At 46.8% G+C, this 19,332-nt stretch overlaps 1 protein-coding gene across 1 annotated transcript; it reads left to right on the top strand.

Moving 5' to 3' along the window:
• Positions 1–2,951: 2,951 nt before the first annotated feature.
• MRNIP (MRN complex interacting protein) lies at positions 2,952–17,470 on the top strand (the record flags this gene model as incomplete). The annotated part of the gene is made up of 6 exons (XM_084243197.1): positions 2,952–3,017; positions 5,473–5,532; positions 10,216–10,304; positions 15,666–15,741; positions 16,275–16,426; positions 17,258–17,470. 6 exons carry the CDS (start codon positions 2,952–2,954, stop codon positions 17,355–17,357), a joined length of 543 nt encoding a protein of 180 aa, XP_084099323.1. The 3' UTR covers positions 17,358–17,470.
• Between the last annotated feature and the right edge of the window lie 1,862 nt (positions 17,471–19,332).

Below are 19,332 nucleotides of genomic sequence, written 5' to 3'. Positions count from 1 at the left end.
CTGGCATAGCAATTCAGGAGGGCATCTTGGAAGAGGAGCTAGGTCATCCATGACTTCTCATTGCTCCTGTAGTACACGGGCAGTGTGTGCTCACTAATATGCTTGAAGGCCTTGGGGTTCTCCTGTGAGATCACGAAGGGCTTTAATTTGTAACCTGCAACATTGCCCCCAAGCAAGACTGTTAACCCTGTCCTTAAAATCCTGGTGGTGTCATGGCCTCTTTATGGAGGAAATTCTTTTCTGGCATCCATTTCCAGAATAAATAGGTTTCATCCATATTAAAGATTTACTCTGGCAAGTAATTTTCCTCCACATTCAGCTTATCTAGAGTTTCTAAAAATTTTTCAGCTGCCTTTACATCAGCACTTGCAGCCTCACGTGAGTACTCCCTTTCACTTTATGTAAGGAATAACGGTTCTTGAATCGCTTAAACCACCCAAAGCTAGCAGTAAATTCAACATCGTAGTCGGGTCCAGCCTTTTCTTTCAACATTACATACTCTTAGCTTTTTTTTTAAAGATGTATTTATTTATGCATACAAGAACTGGGGTACAGGCCAGAGGTGTGGGGAGTGAGGATTCACCAGAGACAGAGTGGGGGGAACAGAACAGGCAGATGGACTGAAATAGACTGCTGAAGGGATGCTGAGGGGAGCAGCGGAGCGAGTCAGGAGAGGTCTGCTGCACCATGTGGGTAGCTCCTTGGCTGGCCGGAGGAACGAACTCGTGCTGCAGAGGCTGCACACAGCTTCATAGGTTTCGTCTTAATCCCTTGTGCCACTAGGGAGGCCCTGTTTTTAAATATTATCCTTTTTGTGAATAGCTAATTATATAAAGTTTATACTCTGATGAGTTTTGACATGTACATACTTATAAATCATTACTTCATAGTGCTGCATCCTTAACCCCTTGCACCACCAGGGAGGCCCAAACTTTTAACTTTGGTTGTGACTGTCATGGTGCTGAGAGGGATACGCTTCTGTGTCTAGTCTTCAATCCAGGTCATTAGAAGTTTCTCCATACCTTAATCTCTCCATACCTTAAATAGGCCCTTCTTGAATTTCAATGAAGCAGATCCCATAACAACCTGCATCACTTTATTCTTGTTCAAGATCATAGCAATGGTGGAATGGGACATGCCTGACTGGCGAGCAATAACCATCACTGATTTTCCACTTTCATAGTCCTTAATCACTTTAATTTCGTTTCCAGGTCAATCATTTGGAGTGGTCTCTTAGTGCCCACATTGACAGTGGATTTTGTACATGTAGGAGCAATGATGAACAAACAAGAGATGAAGCGATGCTATTGAAACACCTGGTAAACACAAGATGTATTTGAGATTGTTGCCAGCAGAAAACCCTACACTAGACAATGCGGCCACCTTTGGACATGCTGTCCGTCTTGACCAAAATGTCACCTGGGGCATGACTACATTCGATCTCTTGAACCCAACTTTTAAAATGAATGCTTTTTTCTAATATATACTTGTACAAAATTTTAAAAGTAAAATATAACAAATTCTAAATCATCAAAACCTTAACCCCTCGCACCTCAAAATAAATAATGCCCCGTTTTACATCTTTGAAAATAAGGATATTCTATGACTTTGCCTCCCCAAAATACACGTCTGCATTTTCACTTCAAACTTTTTTTTTAAAGATTTATTTATTTTTATACAAGAATTGGGGTACAGGCCAGAGATGCGGGGGTGAGAGGATTCACCAGAGACAGAGTGGGGAGCAGAACAGGCAGACGGACCGAAGTACACTGCTGACCATGCGGGTTTCTCCCTTGCTGGCTGCAGTGACTGCCGATTGCTTCATAGGTTGCGTCTTAACCCCTGCGCCACCAGGGTGGCCCTTCACTTCAAAGTCTTTGCAACAGAGGTGCATGATGTTCCATGCAAGCAATTCAGGAAATTCATTCCCATTTTCCATGTTAGACTTCACAAATACTAGTGCATGAATAATAAATCTGGATGCTTCCTATTAGTCTATTTTTTTTAAGATTTATTTATTTATGCATACAAGAACTGGGGTACATGCCAGAGGTGTGGGAGGTGAGAGGATTCACCAGAGACAGAGTGGGGAGCAGAACAGGCAGGCGGACTGAAAAACACTGCTGAGGGGAGCAGCGGAAGTCAGGAGAGGTCTGCTGTGCCATATGGGTTGCTCCCTGGCCGGCTGGGGATCGAACTCGTGCTGCAGAGGCTGCGGATAGCTTCATAGGTTGTGTCTTCACCCCTTGGCCACTAGGAAGGCCCTGGAATTTTCTTTTAAAAAGATGCTTATGCTCTCAGGCACTGGCATGGCGGCCTGGAGTTTTGGTCCCGCGCGGATGGGGCAGAGAGTTGCGATACTTGTCCGCCGAGAGAGGGACTTGCTCTTCCATCTTCCAAAGAGGGGTCGTAGTGGGGTTTTTTCTAGGGTGCTGCCAGAGGCCTGGTTTTCCTTTTCTGCTCTTTCAACTCCAGGCCTATTTTCCCGGACGCTCGGGAGCAAAGGTCAGCTGACCCCTGGGCCCCGCCGCGATGCCTTCCAGCCAGGGGTGTCGAGGAGGGGCCCCGGCGGAGCCGCCTCCTCCCGCGGCGAGCAGCAGAGGGAACGGCGCGGACCTGCGCGGCGTGTGGAAGCGGGCCTCGCAGCTTCCCTCTCCCCCCCATGCCCAAGAGAAACCTGGCTTAGAGGAAGGGAACAGGCGAGCGTCACTGACTCGGCTGACGCAAACCAACCCCAACCAACGCCACAGCGCAGAGAGCGCCATGGCGGCGCCTCGGCTGCCTCCGCCCCGACAGCCGCGGCGGCTCCCGCGGCCAGAGCGGCCACGGGGCGGGGCGGGGCGGGGCGGGGCGGGGCGGGGCCAGGGCGCGCGCGCACGCGCACTCGGGCGCTTCCGGCCAGGGGGAGCCTGGGGGCGCGGGGGCGGCTCCGAGTGCGGGGTCACGCCGCGATGGCGCCTCCTCAGCAGGCTTGGGTGCTGCGGTGCTGCTACTGCCGCCTCTTCCAAGTGCACCAGGTGGGGCGAGCGCCGGCCTCCCCTCCTCTCCGCCCGGCGCCGGGGCGGGGCGCGGCGGGCGCGGGGCAGGGGTGTGAGGGGACCTGGTCTCGCGGGGCGCGCCCCCAGGGGAGGGCCCCGCCCCCCGCGTTTGAGCGGACGCGAGGCGGTATCTGTGCTTAGAGGCGGGCGCTGTTGATCTCGGTATAGACAGCGCCGTTCTGGCCTGATCGCTGCTGGGGTCGTAGAAATCCGGTCATGGCATCCGCGAAGGCGACCGCGTAAGTTCTGGCTTGCAGTTGGGGAACCGGGCTGAGACAGCCTCCCGTTCGCGAGGCGAGCGCCCAGAGCAGCAGTTTCTCAGTTGAGATGCACGGGAGAAGACAGCTTTTAAAACTAAGACGCGGGCCTCCCTGCCGGCGCAAGGGGGTAAGCACCGCACCTTAAAGCTATCCGGAGCCTCTGCAGCACGAGTTCGATCCCCGGCCGGTCAGGGAGCAACCCACATGGTGCAGCAGACCTCTCCTGCTGTGCCCGCTGCTCCCCTCAGCAGTGTATTTCGTCGGTCTGCCTGTTCTGTTCCCCGCTCTGGCTCTGGTGAATCCTCTCACCCTCCCGCGCATCTGGCCTGTACCCCGGTTCTTGTATGTATGTGTGTATGTGTGTATGTATGAATAAATAAACAAACAAACAAACGAAAACGCAACACGGCGCTGCCTGATACCACTCCATGGTTCTATCCGCTTGGTGAGGGATTCCACCCACTCTCCCCAGAAGCGTGAACAGAATACTTGGTGTTTCTGGAACATTGCTAACCTAGCTTTCAAAGCAAAACACGGGGGATGACACTTAACCTATTCTCTTCGAGATCTCATTCCATCTCCCTGCTAATGTCACCTAACACAGCTGTGGACTTCTGATCGTGTCCTCATCTTTGTCTGCTATTCTCTTGTGCCAGGAAAAGGATAGCATCAAATATCTTTAAGATATCTGTTTGAAAATCCGTAAAAGGCTGTGTATAGGCGGCCTGCTGAGAGTTTGTAGGGGCAATTTTAGGGGCGCAGAAACTTTTTATTTACCACATTTTTTTGGACTCTGTTCTAGGAGTAGAGAATAAATGGGAATCATTGCCGGTTTTAAACTGTTACACATGGATAATACAGTTCATGCCCTTGTCATTTTCAACTCTACGAAGTAATTTGAAGCCGAAGGAGCTAGAGTTAACCATTAATTGCAAGCAATCAGGCAATTTCACACATTCAATTTCAATAACTTCTGAACTAGATATTCCCATTTTGCAAGGATGAGACTACTGGAATCCAGAGAAATCAAGTGATCTCTCCATCTTCTAAGCTGCAGAGACAGGATTGTCCCATTGCAAAGACACTGTTACTCATACTATCTTTCAAGTCTCCAAAAGCGGCCAGTTACCAGTTATTGTGTGTCCTTCCAGACCTTTTTTTTTTCCAGTGCATGTCTTAGGTGCCTATGTCCCTGCAGAAAACACAAAGTATTTTTATGGTATTTGAAGATATATACCGAGAAGTGAAACTGCTAAATCATGGGATATACCCATCTGCTTATCCTCCTAAGAATCCTTTTGGGTACTTTCCTCATAACCTTAGTGGACCATTATTATAATAGTAATTTTTATTAATCAATCTAGACACATTTGTGATGTTAAGTATGCTATTTCACTCCATTCTTCAAGAACCTATGGTGCCCATTGTTAAGATTTTCCAGATTATAAATGAACTCTTCCATTACCTTCCTAAATAGATATTTGCTTATATAAAATCTGTATAACTTCGAAGATATATTTTGTACCCACTGTATTAGGTTATCTTACTGCTTTTAGTAAGTTCTTCAGTTGATTCTCAAGTTCTCAGGTTAAAAAAATCATAATCTATAAATACTACTTTTTTGTCCTTTCCAGTTTTCATACCTCTTTATACCTTCTCTTTTCCAATTCCACTAGTTAGTATGTTCAGAAAAAAGTGGTAGCCGTGGAGATCCTTGGCTTGGTCTTGCTTTTCATGGGAATGCTAGTAGTGATTCTCCACCTTTAGCACTAGCTAGGTATAGGGTATATTATCACAATAAGAGAGAGCCCATTTAGGCAGATTTATCAGAAATTGAAATTGTTATGGACTTATTTTTGAGGATGTGAGGTAGAACTCAAACCTGATTTTGTTTTATATGGATAGTCATTTTTCCAGGCACCACTAAGTATCTATTCTTTCCTCACTCTTAAAATACCATCCTTCTTCATACATACAAATATTGAATCATCATATAGTATACCTAAAATTAATTGACAGTTATGCTTCAATTTTTAAAATGGCACTAAATTTTCATACATATGTGTTGGTTTGCTTCCAAACTCTATTCTTTTGCACTGATCTTTTAAAATAATTTCTGATCCATTTCTCCCTGTTTTAAATAATTAAGCCATATTTCTGAAATTTCATTATAGGTGAAAAAGAGTCTCAAATGGACATGCAAAGCTTGTGGAGAGAAGCAGTCATTTTTGCGGGTGAGTCCGGAAAAATGGCCTGACTGGCCAGGGAGCTACCCACATGGCACAGCAGACCTCTCCTGACTTGCCTGCTGCTCCCCTCAGCAGTGTATTTCAGTCAGTCTGCCTGTTCTGTTCCCCACTGTGTCTCTGGTGAATCCTCTCACCCACCCCCACCCCCACATCTCTGGCCTGTACCCCAGATCTTATATGCATAAATAAATAAATCTTTAAAAAAAGAAAAAAGAATATCATCTACAAATAGTGATAGTTTCACTTATTCTGTTATGACTCAGATTCCCTTTATTTCCTGTTTTCATCTTATAGGTTTAGCCAAAATCTGTAATACTGAATTAAACAGAACACACACATAATGTAAAATTGGACTGAGCACAATGAAAGGAAAGTACAGGAACTTATAAGAAGATAACCAAGGAATCAGACCCCACTGGAGGTTGACAGACAGCTCTTGGTGGATGCAGGGCTATGAGTACTCTTACTTAGCCTGGTCTTTTACTCATTGATCCTTTTAATACCACAAACTGTCCTGTTTTCTTTGCCTCATTAAGCCCCTCACCTGCTCTGGCCCTTTATGCTACCTCTCCAGTCTCATCCCATCATTTTCCTCCTTCAACTATAGGGACCTTTCTTTCTGACCTTGAAATAATCCAGATCTTAAGGTCTTTATGCCCATTATCGGGGCTACCCCTCACTCTTCTCATCATCCAGATAGGACAGTATGTCCACCCTAGCATATTGTCCACCCTAGGCTATAAGTTCCATGAGAGGCTTTGCCTGTCTTATTTAACTGTTACACTGCCCTCAGCACTTAGCTTTAGTGCCTGGCACATAGTGCTCAGTAAATTGAATGAATAAATGACCAATTTCACACTAATGGGCATTTGGGTGGATTCTAATTTTAATCATCAAGAACAACTCTTATAAATACTTTTTTCTTCACTTGACTGGTTATTTCCTAAGGATAAAGCCCTAGAAGTTAAATTTCTTTTTTAGAGAATATATTTTGATTAAGGTTCTTTTACCTGCAAATCACAGAAAAATAACACGCTTTAGAATGACTTCAGCAAAATTAAAAATTGTACTGGCAAGGTAATAATTATCTTGAGGAATACAATTCATACCTGCCCTCTTGAAGAACTGACCCTGAAAAGCTGCCAACAGTGCAGGCATCTCTTCCTCCCTTTTTTCCCTCACCCAGCTTCTCCCTACAGCTTCCTCACTCTCCCTGACTTCCCCTTCCCTTCCTCCCTTTTCCCAGATAGTCCATACTAACACACTCTCCTCCCAGACCATAGAATCTCATTTCCAACCAACTGGAATAGCTGAGTTCCAATCATAAAGGCCTGGGTAAAGCGATGTGATGATTGGCCCAGTTGGCTATTGTCCACCTCTGGTCCAGTCAATAAGGGTGGCTGGGGGTGGGGGTGGTCAGGTGATCAGGGCCTCTACTGAGGCCCACCCTGAGATTGGGTCATTGTGAGGAAGGCTCATGAGCTAGGCAAACACTTTCCATAGTGTTGCTACCTATTCTACATGTTGGTATGTGTTTCTCAATTCTCCTTGAGGAGGCTTTGCCTTCCTGTCAGCACCCCCATGCATGTGCAGTGCAGTGGTGTGTGACTTGTGGTTACCTAGGCTACCGTAACAGACACCATAATTGTGGCAGCTTGACCTATCAGTTGTTTCTCTTGCTCTTTTAACAGTTCTGGGATGGATTGAGGTCACTGTCTTTAGTGTGATCATTTGGAGTCAGAGGCTCCCATCATCTTGAGGTTCTGTTATTCCCTAAGGCTTGTCTCTTGCTTCCCCACAGCTACTGAAAGAGGCAGGAGCACAGAAAAGTAGCCAGGAGACTTTTAGGAGACTTTTAAGAGTAGCCAGGTCTGGAAGTACCCCATTTTCCACTGGAAAAAACTTAATCTCATGGCCACACCTATCTGCAAGGAAATACAGTCTAGTCTGTGCCCAAATAAGAGAAAAGCATGTGTCTTAATTTAGCCAGTGGTCTCTGCATATAGATGAGCACACACCCTCCCATGATGCCACTAGCTTATCTCACTTTTTAAACTTTGCCGTTCCTCTCCACTTCCTTTCCTTCAAAATGTGATTTCACAGCCCTTGAATCCACTAAAATTGCTTGTTTCAAGGTCAGTAATCAGCTCCACATTGCTACAATCAATGATTAATTCTCAGTCCTCTAGTGACTTGAGTTTGGCCACGTCTGCTAGAGTTTGTCACTTCCTCCTCCTTGAAACATTGTCTCATGTGGACTTCTAGTCATCCTGACCCCGGTTTTACTTCCATCCCCTTGGATGTATTTCATTTCTCTGTCAGTTTTGTCCTGTCACCTCAACTTCCAAACATCACAGTGCTCTGGAACATTTTTTCACCTCTTTTCTAGCACACCATTCCCTTAGTGAGCTGAGATGATATCATCTGACATCTGGAATGTCTTTCTCAGACCCTGGGCTTGTCTTTGAACTCATGTGCTCTCTCAGCACTCAGCTTTCCCAAACCTCCTGTGTCCAAAACAGCAGCCCTCCCTTCACCCCCCTACTCGCCCATGGTTGTCTCTGTCTCAAGTCCCTTTATCTTTGCTTGAGTATAAACCTTGAAGTCATCCCTGCCTCCTCGTTTTCTTTTACACTCTTCCTCCATCCCATCAGCAAATTTTTTGTCAGCTTCACTGTTATACCCAGACTGACCACTGTTGCGTGGTGGTCTGGGCAGCCTTCCTTCTTGCCTTAGCCTCTAGACTGGCCCATCTGTCTCTGCCGTACAGTCTGCTCTCAGCATCACAGCCCCAGGTACTGCTAATACGTGCTGGCTTATGTCACTCCCTGCCCACGCCTCCAGGTGAGAGCAAACCCATGCTCTTACAGACAGGGTTAGGTTTGGGGGCTCAGGGCAAGTGAAAATATTCAAAAGCAGGGAAAAGTACTGTTAAAGGCACTAAAATATTCATTCCTTTCATGATCTCTGTCTTTTCATGACGTCTCTTATTATTTAATGTCTTACTAAGTAACAAAAATAACATTTTAAATTATTGGCATGAATTTTACAGTTTATCCTTATATGTGTAACACCAGTTTAAATACAGCAAGTGTTTAGTACATGCATGGAAAAATATGGAATGAAAGCATTTAGTATATATGTTCATGTTTTTTTAGAACACCCTGCCTTTTTCCTGCATCTCAAGCAAGTTCTAGTTCTAGTGGGAAGTCTGGCCTCAGACTCTCTGTGCCCCCACACACTTAGGTGTAGATTGCACACACTTGCTGTCTACACTCAGTCTAACTGAACTCCTAAGATTGGAAGTCCACTGGTGGTCTGTGCTCCTGGGCCTTCGAGAAAGCTCTGTGCAGATGGGGTAGCACAGAACCATGGTCATGGCACCTGAGGTGTGTGTATCTCTTCACTCCTACACACTCCACTGCCCCATTAGATGTCACTTATACAACAGCAGTTCAAATGTAAGATTAGAACGGATTTCCTCATGGTGACTGCAGAGCAAGACTCAGGCCCATGAGGTTGACTCTACATATAGTAGGACCAGTGCTCTCAAACTTTGTCTCCTGCCACCGTCCTCCTAGATTCTTTAGCTCCAGGCACGCAACCTCCTTACTGTTCCTCCAGAATGCCAGGTTTAAAGCATTTTGTCCTCATTTTCCTTTCATTGCTTCTGCTGAATATTCTCTCCCAGTATCTGTATGCTTTGCCTCCTCATGTCTTCCTGTTTTCTGTACCTTAATGACCTATTCCTTGACGACCTTGAACACCCAATATAAAACCTACTCTGGGGGCCTCCCTGGTGATGCAAGGGGTTAAGCACCGCGCTGTGAAGCAAATCCGCAGCCTCTGCAGCACAAGTTCAATCCCTGCTCGGCCAGGGAGCAACCCACATGGCACAGACCTCTTCTGCCTTGCCCGCTGCAGTGTATTTTGGTCAGTCTGCCAGTTCTGTTCCCCACTCTGTCTCTGGTGAGTCCTCTCACCCGCCTCCTCCCGCATCTCTGGCCTGTACCCCAGCTCTTGTATGCATAAATCTTTAAAAATAAAAATAAAAAAATAAAACCTTCTACTCTGTACCCACTCTACCCTTTTGCCTTACCTTGCTTTCCTCAGTAGCACTTCTCACCGTCTATGGCCATATTATATGTTTGTTATCCGGTCTCCTCTCACTAGAATGTGAACCCCAAAGTGACACTGCTTTTTGTCCACGTTCATATTATATTGTCCTTACCTAGTCTAGGGCCTGGCATATAAGAGTTGCTTGGTAAATATTTAATGAATGACTCTGAAGTAAAAAGAAAAGTCTCATTTTATTTTGTATGCCCTGAGCTATTAGGTGCAGGTATCATTTCCCATGTTTATTGACAATTTGCATTACTTCTTTTCTGAATTTCTTATTCATATTCACTAACAATTTTGTATGGGGTTTTGGGTTGAGTTTGGCTTTGAGTTCAGGATGTTAGTGGGCAGCCAGATAACCAAAACTGTTAGTTCCTGAGACTGTTGGTAAATCATTCTAGAAACAGCAGACAGTACTTAGGATTTCTTCATACTATTTCAAGAACCTTTGGGACTTGCAAAGAATAACTTTAGCCTCTCTGAGGTGCATTGCTATTTCTCAGCATTCTGTCAACGTTTTTTCAAATTTAATACATTTTTCCCCGTTAGGCTTACGGTGAGGGATCTGCTGCCGACTGTAGATGCCATGTCCAAAAATTAAACCTGCTACAGGGACAGAGTTCAGAGATGTCACTCAGGTAAGTTATTTTAGTGGGACATGATTATCTTGCACTGTTTTTCTCTTGAGTTGACAGTATATGAATAATGGAGAAATTAGTTCGATTTCCATGTCTTATAATCATTAGATATCTTGAACAATATTCCCACAAAAAAAAAAAACAACTAAAAATGCCATCTACAATATTTTAAATGCACTGATCAGGTGACAAAAAAATAACTCTCAGAGGCTAAAAAAGTAGCAAAAGACTAAGTACCTGGGCTCCTGGTACAGTTGAACCTAGGGCCCTGGAGCTTCCATTTAGACACTTGAGAAAGGATAAGGAGACAAAAGACAAGCCTGGAGCTTGTTCAGTGTGAGAAGATCTATAGGAGACCACCATGAAACTGAGTTTCCAAAGGACTACATGTAGCCCTCAGTGCACAAATGAGCTCGAAATGTATCCACCTGGTAAATTTAATACAGTATATACAGATGTTGAATTATAATGATGCACACCTGAAACATGTAATGTTAAAATGTAATGGTATTTTAGTAAAAAAAAGTAAAGGAGAAAAGAAATGCACCCACTACAACCTCATGGGCCTGAGTCTTGCTCTGCAGTCACCATGAGGAAACTCATGCAAGAAATGCACCTGTCTGTTGATCTTGACACTAACTAAAGAGAGGAATTTATAAGCACAGGATTTTATAAGCACAAGGAAACTGCCACATGGCTTTTCAACCTTTTACATGCACTGTATAAAAAGCCTCCAGCTGAGAATTCATGTTTAAATTGTCCTAGGAAGCAGAGCTCCTCTCTAAGCTATAAGTTTTCAACACAAGCCTGAAAGAATTCCCACAGATAAAGTTCAAAGGAGCATATACTCAGTTAAAAGTCAGTAACCATTCAAGGACCCATGTTATAATTAAACTGCTAAAAACTAATGATAAGGAAAGAATAGTAAGACTAGAGTTACATGTAAGGGAACCCCAATAGCACTAGCTGCATTTTCTCAGTGGAAACCAGAAGGGACTGGCATAATGTACTTAAAGTCCTGAAAGAAGGGAATTTGCAATCAGGATTATAATATCCTGCTAGACTGCCACTCAGAAATGGAGGCAGTATAAAGAGCTTTACAGCACACAGAAATTAAAAGAATTTATCACCACTAAATTGACCTCGCAAGAAACACTAAAGGGACTCTTATGGAGAGTAAAGAAATTTTATATAGAAATGGCAGGATAGGGGCCTCCCTGGTGGAGCAAGGGGTTAAGCACAGCACTGTGAAGCAATCCGCAGCCTCTGCAGCACGAGTTCAATCCCCAGCCAGCCAGGGAGCAACCCACGTGGTGAAACAGACCTCTCCTATCTCGCCCGCTGCTCCCCTCAGCAGTGTGTTTCAGTCATTCTGCCTGTTCTGCTCCCCCCTCTGTCTCTGCTGAATCCTCTTACCCCCTTGTAAAGGGCAGGAAAATCACAGTGCAGGTTTTCTAATTCTAGCAGACTGAGTAAAGGAGGAGTCGGAGTCCTAAGTGGTTTTTGCAGGTCTTTTATTGGGATTTACCCCGGTACACAGCAGGCAAGGGTGCTGGGGGGCCAGGAGGCTGGCAGTCCTTCCAGCCCCCAGCAAATCCTCACTCTATCTGGGCTCTCCAGTGATCTCTGCTTCTGCTTCTCTGCTTCTCTCTCGGCTTCTCTTTCGGCTTCTCCTCGGCTTCTACTGGCGTCCCCATGACGCCGCCCTTAAAAGCCCAGTCTTAGCCCAGGTGAATCCCATCTACCTATGCCCACACCCTACTCCAGGTGCCCGCCATCAGGCATGCATTCAAGACCGCAAGGATCCATCATCTATCCTGATGGCGGGGGGGGGGGGGGGGGGGGGGCAGAAAAGCCTGATACTTTTTCCTTACCCTACAATGACTGTGTAGGAAATCCTACTACAGAAAACCTACTAGTGCTAAAATAATCTAGTAAGATCACAAGGAGGTCAACATATGAAATTAAATTTCTTTATAAATGTAGTAGAACATGATTTTAAAAATCAACTATCATTTATAATAGCATCAAAAATTGAAGTATTTGGGGATATATATAAAATAAATGTGCAAGATCTTTTAGGGTAAGGTAAAAAGTATCAGGCTTTTCTGCCCTCCCGCCATCAGGATAGATGACAGAACCCCCAGCACCTCTGCCTGCTGTGTACCTGGTAAATCCCAATAAAAGTCTGAAAAGCCACTGAGGACTCCAAGGACTCTCTCCTCCTTTACCCAGTCTGCTGGATTAGAAATCCTGCCCTGTGCCCCTTCCTGCCCCCTACAATCTGCTCAGTAAAAACTATAAAATATTGCGGTAAGAAGTGAAAGATGATTTAAATTCATGAACATATATAACATGCCCATGGGTTAGAAGATTCAGTATTGTTAAGTTTATTCTACGGTGTCTGTAATTCCAATCAAACCTCTAGCAAGTTTTTTTTTTTTTTAGAATTGACAGATTTTAAAATTTATATAGAAATATAAAGGACCTAGAATTACCAAAACAATTTTGATAAAAAAAAAATTAGAGGTCTTCTACAATCTAATTTAAAAATGTATTGGGCCTCCCCGGTGGTGCAGCGGTTGAGCGCTGGGTTGCGAAGCTGCCAGCGACCTCTGCAGCGCCGGTTCGATCCCCGGCTGCTCCCCGGCCACCAGAGGAGGGTCCCTCATGGCGCGCAGACCTCTCCTGCCGCCCGCTGCTCCCCTCAGCAGTGTGCTTCGGTCCTTCTGCCTGCTCTGCTCCCCGCTCTGGCTCTGGTGAATTCTCTCACCCTCCCGCGCTTCTGACTGTACACCCAGTGCTTCTATCAATCAATCAATAAATAAATCTTTAAAAAAAAAAATTTATTGTAACACTACAGCAATCCAGGCAGTGTGATATTGGTGAAAGGGTAGACATAAAGTTACATCTGAAGGTGAATGGATAAACAGATTTTAGTACATTCATATAACAAAAATTATATAACAAATCTAAAAAGCATTGCTAAGTCAAAGCACAAGACACAAAATACCACAAACTTAGCGAATGGTGGTCTTCTGGAAAGGAAGGCATGACCTGCAGAGACATATAAGGGAACTTTTGGAGGTGATGAAAGTTTCTGTATCTTGTCAGTTATCTCAAATTTTTCTGACTCTTGGTAGGGATGGTTGTTTCAAAGATACAATTTATCAAAACTCATCTAAATGTACTTACAAGGGTAAGTTTTATTGTATATTAATCACAGCTCAATAAGTTATTTTTAGAAGTGTAAAGAAAAATCTGCACAACAAAACACAGAAGGGGAAAAACAGAAAAGTAGGTAGAAAAGAAAGAGATCACTTACAAAAGAACAATAGACACTCAACCTTTCAGTGGTAACATTAGAAGTGAGAAGCCACTAGTATGTTCAGATTCCCGAGAGATGAGTTCCTGGATCGTGGAAAGGTGAGTGGCGTTCTGGCCAATAGCTGGCACAACACTGCCCAGTAGAAGGGCAGTCCATCAACTGTGTGGCAGAGTAGGTGTTTCACATGCTTGATGACTTCTCATCCTCAGAGTCACCCTATTGTAACCCTGCCAGGTCTGGGGCAGCCAGTATCACAGTTGGTGGGTTCTCACCCATGCACTTACTACTGCAATTGGAGGCGAGGACTCAGGCTCAGGGTTCAACAACAACAGGGTTTATTTACAAAGGAGAGAGAAGCTGGGAGAGAGGAAATAGGGGCAGAGGCAATAGCAGTGGTTTAAGGCCTTAAACGTTGAAGGTCATCAAGGTCTTGAAGTTCTCTGTGACGGTCTCTGCAGAGGTGACACCACAGCAGTCAGCAACAGCAAATGGGCCACAGTTGCTGCCCACAGCAAATGGGCACCAGTGTTAATAGCTCTCAGATGCTGGGCATAAAGTCGACAACAGCCTGCTCTTTCAGGGACACCTAGCATGGGGCTGATGGTGTCAATCAGCAGGCAGTGTTGGAGGCAGTCAGAGGTTAGGTCTGCAAATGTGTGGTGCCAGACAACAGGGACTGGCATTACAGCTCAGTGAAGGTCTTCCAGACTAATCTGCCTGCCTGTCCAGCTGCCTCTTCAAGTCCTCTTTCATGCTCCACACAGAGGCTCACACCTCAGGCTGACTGGAAACTGGCTTAAATACTCTCCAGGGGGTGCCCTTTTTTAAACCTGATTGGTCCTTTTAGTTGATTGGCACCCAAGGGACCACCAGTCAAATTGGGAGTTTTATGGTCCTGTATTTGCATAACTGCCAAGGGGGAGGAAACTACACCGCTTGGGAACACTGGGATGTCTGGGGAGGGAGGTGCACAGCTTTAGTCCTCCAGTCCCAGCTGTTGGATTGGTTCTGGTTAAACTCCAATCAAATTCATGAAGCCCATTTCCAAAATCGTGGAACCTGGCATACAAGGGAAAATCCCAGCCCCTGCCCAGCTGGGAACTGCATTGTCAGGGCAGACTTCTGGGCTGGAAGGCTCCAAGGCGCACCGCTGGAGCCAGCCTCAGTGGGGCTGGAGGCAAACTCAACCCAGTGCCCTTCAGTGGGGCTGGGTTTAATAATTTAGGGGGTCCTGTTTTGCTCTGAGGGTCACTTGGCAGATGAAGAAACTAAGTAGAGGGAACCACATTCAGTAAAGTTGAGGATTCTTGTGGCTCACTAGAGAGAATGCCGCTGTGATCACGTGGGGTCACACCCTGCCTGGCGTGGCTTTGGTTCCAACTTCCATTCCTCAGTGTTTTCACCAGCGATCCAGCCTCACGCGAGGTCTTAGACGCTTCAGCTCCTCACCCTGCTGTCCCTGGGAGGCTGAATGAAGTCACTGTGATATATCGGGCTCACTCTATGGCAGAGCAGCGCTGAGACACAGCACTGCCGAGAAGACTCTCCTGTGACCCCACGTGATGGAACACCTCCATTGCTGTGAGAGGGACTCTGCTCCAAGAGTCCAGATGACAGTACTGCGTTCCAGGCCCGGAGAAGGGTACCTGCGCCCATTTCATCGTCTTCCCAGTAGTATCCCCTCTGGTAGGTGAGGAAATGGGGGATACGGTATTGTACCCAGCCACACTGCCACAGTGACAGCTGGTCACTTGCAAGGCTAGATTGCAAACTGTGGTCTCTCTAGATTCAGAGTCTGCTCCCTTGGCCCTTTATCACTTTCCTATTGATGGAGGATTTCCCAGCCTAAATCTGAGGAACAAATGGGCCCTCTGCTAGGGCTTCTGAACATCCAGATAAATCAAAGTTCCTGAGAACCTCCCCACCACATACACAGACACACCACACCCCAGGACTGTCTTTGATATCCATTACCCTGCTCTTCCCATGTTTCTGGTCGTTTTACAAAGATGTATGTATAGTCTTTCCCTAAGGTCTCTGGAAGAACCTGGAAAAGCTGATGACAAGGAGAATGCAGGTCCTCGGCAGGCTGAGCATGCCAGTCTGCAGGTAAGCCGGCAGCACCCATCCAGGCCCGGCCCGCCGCCCTAGACATGGAAGGGATTCCATTTATTCACTCCTTAGTTGTTCAGCAAATGCTTACTGATGCCTCCCGATGATAGGCACTTGGCTTAAAGCTACAGGAAACACAAAATGAATCAACCCGTTCCTTTTGCAAGGTTGGCGACAACCAGGTAGTCAAGTAATTGTAATATTCTGTGAAAAGAGCTTTTTCTTCTGTCTGCTTAGAGAGCTCCTCTGAACTGAGCTTGAGCTTCCCTCCTGTGCCTCTCCCCTTCTGTGCACACCTCTGGTGGGGAAAGAATGCACTAGCAAAGCACCTGGGTTTCCATGTTCCCTTTCATAAGACTGAGCTTCCTGAGAGGGGGGCTCACATCGAGGGTTCTGTCCCTGGTGCCTGGTAAAGTGGGTCCTCAGAGTTGAGTGGGCAGATGTGTGGGCTTGAGTGACTGAGTAGGTGATATCACTGGGGACATCCGAGCTGCTGTGAGTACTTGCAACGCCGTTTCCTGATCCTGTAGGAAAAACCCCCGCCCGTGGAGAACCGCTGGCTGAAGCATCTGGAAAGGGATGCCAAAGAACCGGGCCTGGAAGGAGTGTGTTTCAGCAGACAGTCCTCATCTGACACAGGGAATCCAGACCCTCCCTTCAATAAAGACCTGCCTAGAAAAAGGTGCCAAGCAAGTCACTAATCTAGACCTGGCCCCGTGCCACACTAAGGGATGGCAGCTGCTGCTGGTTCGGAGGGGAGGCCGGGCAGGACTGCCAACTGGGTGCCATTGACCCAGGGCTGGCTGCACTGACCTCAGGGAAGATTTTTTTTTTTTTTAAGATTTACTTATTTATTTCTACAAGCACTGGGTACAGTCAGAAGCGCGGGAGGGGGAGAGAATTCACCAGAGCCAGAGCGGGGAGCAGAGCAGGCAGAAGGACCGAGTACACTGCTGAGGGGAGCAGCGGGCGGCAGGAGAGGGCTGCACGCCATGTGGGACCCTCCTCCGGTGGCCGGGGAGCAGCCGGGGATCGAACCGGCACTGCAGAAGCCGCGGGCAGCTTCGCAACCCAGCGCTCAACCGCTGCGCCACCGGGGAGACCCAGGGAAGAATTTTTTAATGGCAGGGTTGACTAAGAGTAGCCAACCTGGCCAAAAGCTTTTAGCTTAGAGCAGGCAAGACCTGCCTCTTACAGGATTCCCCTCCAGACTTACTCTGCATTTCAGTGAGTTTTCTGAGACCGCCTTATCTAGATTTAGGTTCTGATTTACCGGGCGGGTGCTCTAAAGGAGGGAGCTAAATTCCTGTTCAAAATAGAACTTTCTTGCAATAAGCTGTGGCGCGCAGAAATAGATTGCTTTGGATGTTGGGCATCCTGTTATTGGCCATGAGGCAGAAGCCAAGCAGCCACCTGGGGAATTGAGAGGGATGACAGGATTATGCTGTGTGACCAAGTCAGGCTCAGCCCTGCCATGATGGGACTGGATTCTGACAGCAGTTCCACCTGCCAGGAAATGGAACCAGAGCACAGTCCAGCCTCCACACAGCCCTGATGTCCAGGAGTCAAGCAACTCTGAGGTCACCTGGAACCCCCAGAAGGTCAGTGACTGAGGATATAGTTTCTCAACTGGTCCCAGTGACCACTGAGCACAGAGAATTTTTTGTGTTCTTTTGGCAACAATTGAAATATGTAAGATGTAGGCCCCCATAAAGCCCAGCTTCCTACCTGGTGTCCTCTGTTAGAGTCAACTCTTTGCTCTGGCCTGCACCGTTTCCCTGCCATGCTCATCCAGTGATGTTAACTCCCGGTCAGAAGAGTCTCATGATGGCTTGGAGGGAGCCAGGGTTGACCAAGAGGGTTTTCCATTCAGGACAGATCATGTCCTCTGAGTAGAGGGTCTGCCAGGCTGTTCAGTGTGCCTGGCTTTCTGAGTAATGTTCTCCCCCCTCACCTTCACTTATCAGGCTTTCAAGGCTACAGAATGCAGGTATTCCTCTACACTGCCTCCCCCACCAGAGGCCAGCCTCAGACCTCAGTGCAGAAGTCAGACAGCGGTGTTGGCACTCATTCCAAATTTTAGAATAATGAGTCACTGATTCTACCCTGTGCCGGTCCTGGGTTGGACACTTGCACGCTTTATCAGTGCAGTGCTCGCCACAAGCCTGTTCTGTTTCGAACGTGAGGAACTAAGGCTACCAAAAGCCCAGTCAGGTCATAGCAAGTCAGTAGGAGAGACAGGGAGTGGGGATACCGGGCCCCATCTGCCATGGTTTTCAAATTCCACTGTGGGTGGAGAAACCCAATTTTCAGTTGTTTCTGAGGTGAATATAAGTCAAGCCCCTTGGGTGCTTTCATGCATTTTCAAAACCCTCAGCCCTTCCTGTGAGCAATACAGTGAGCAGGCAGGGTAGGGTCTCTCCACCCCTTCCCAGATGCACTCTTGAGCCTTTCCTGCTCACACCTCCTCTGAGGCACCCCCTTTCCTGATGCTAAGATCCCCATGAAGATTGCCTGATCATGTGAGACTGTCTTCCAGTTTTGGAAAGCCTGGTCGTGAAATTCAGTGGAGTATTTGGGGTGATGCAGAGGGCTTGGCTTGGCTTTGCTATACACTTTAAAATCAAAGCACGTCTCTGGCCGGCGAGCCCTCAGCACTGCTAAGTTGAGCTTAGAGCAGTGGCAGAACCCGAGGGAGAAGTGAAGCAAAGCTGCAGCGTGGCACAGGGTCCCTTCCTTCCAGCCCTGGGTCTTGCTGGGCCAGGGGCACGCTTTCAGAACAGAGCACGTGACTCTCTCCTCTCCTCTCCTCTCCATTGCAGGGCCAGGCTGTCCTGGCAGAGGGCCAAAAAGGCAGTAGTTGTGAAGACTGGGGCAACAGGGGACAACCACCACGGCCTGCCCAGCAGGTCAGCGCAACTTCGAAGTGGAGACGATTTCTTCTGTCACCTGAAAACTCTTCCTGTGTGCACACGGACTCCCCGACACTCCCGCAGAGAGCACTCAGGCTGGCTGAACAAGCGACCCCAGGACCCCATAACCTCAGTGAAGGGCACCTGAGAGGCTCCCCCAGTGCATTCCAGCTCCTGCAGACCACCCATACCCCCATGTCTGTGTCTCCCAGGGCCTGTGGGAAGACCCCAGAGCAGCCACAGGAACTCCCACTTGTGCAACTACGTGACCTCTTTAAAACCGACGAGGACTTTGATGACAATCTGTGAACTGAGACTAGAGTATTATATTGAGACATATGTGTTATAATGTCAATAGATCTTTATATAGACGTTTGCTAATGTAAGCCCTTGTCTACTACACACCTGTCACTGGAAACACGCCTCCCCAAGTTGCTTTTAAATGGGACTGAGAACAATTTATGGGAACTACCAAAAACTGGCAATAAACATGGCTGTCAAACAGATCATCTCAACAGTTACAACAGCTTTGATTAAAGTGCTTATACCATTTAATTAGTTCGTTTACAAATATGGGAACAGAATGGCTACAAAGGGGTTTTCTTAGTGTCAAAACAGACACCTGGAAACGAGAACTACAGTGGTTATGGAACAGGCAGCAGTGAGTGAGCGCCCA

The sequence above is a fragment of the Talpa europaea genome (assembly GCF_964194135.1).
Source record: "Talpa europaea genome assembly, chromosome: 9".
NCBI lineage: Eukaryota > Metazoa > Chordata > Mammalia > Eulipotyphla > Talpidae > Talpa > Talpa europaea.
This window is presented reverse-complemented; position numbering and strand designations above follow the sequence as displayed.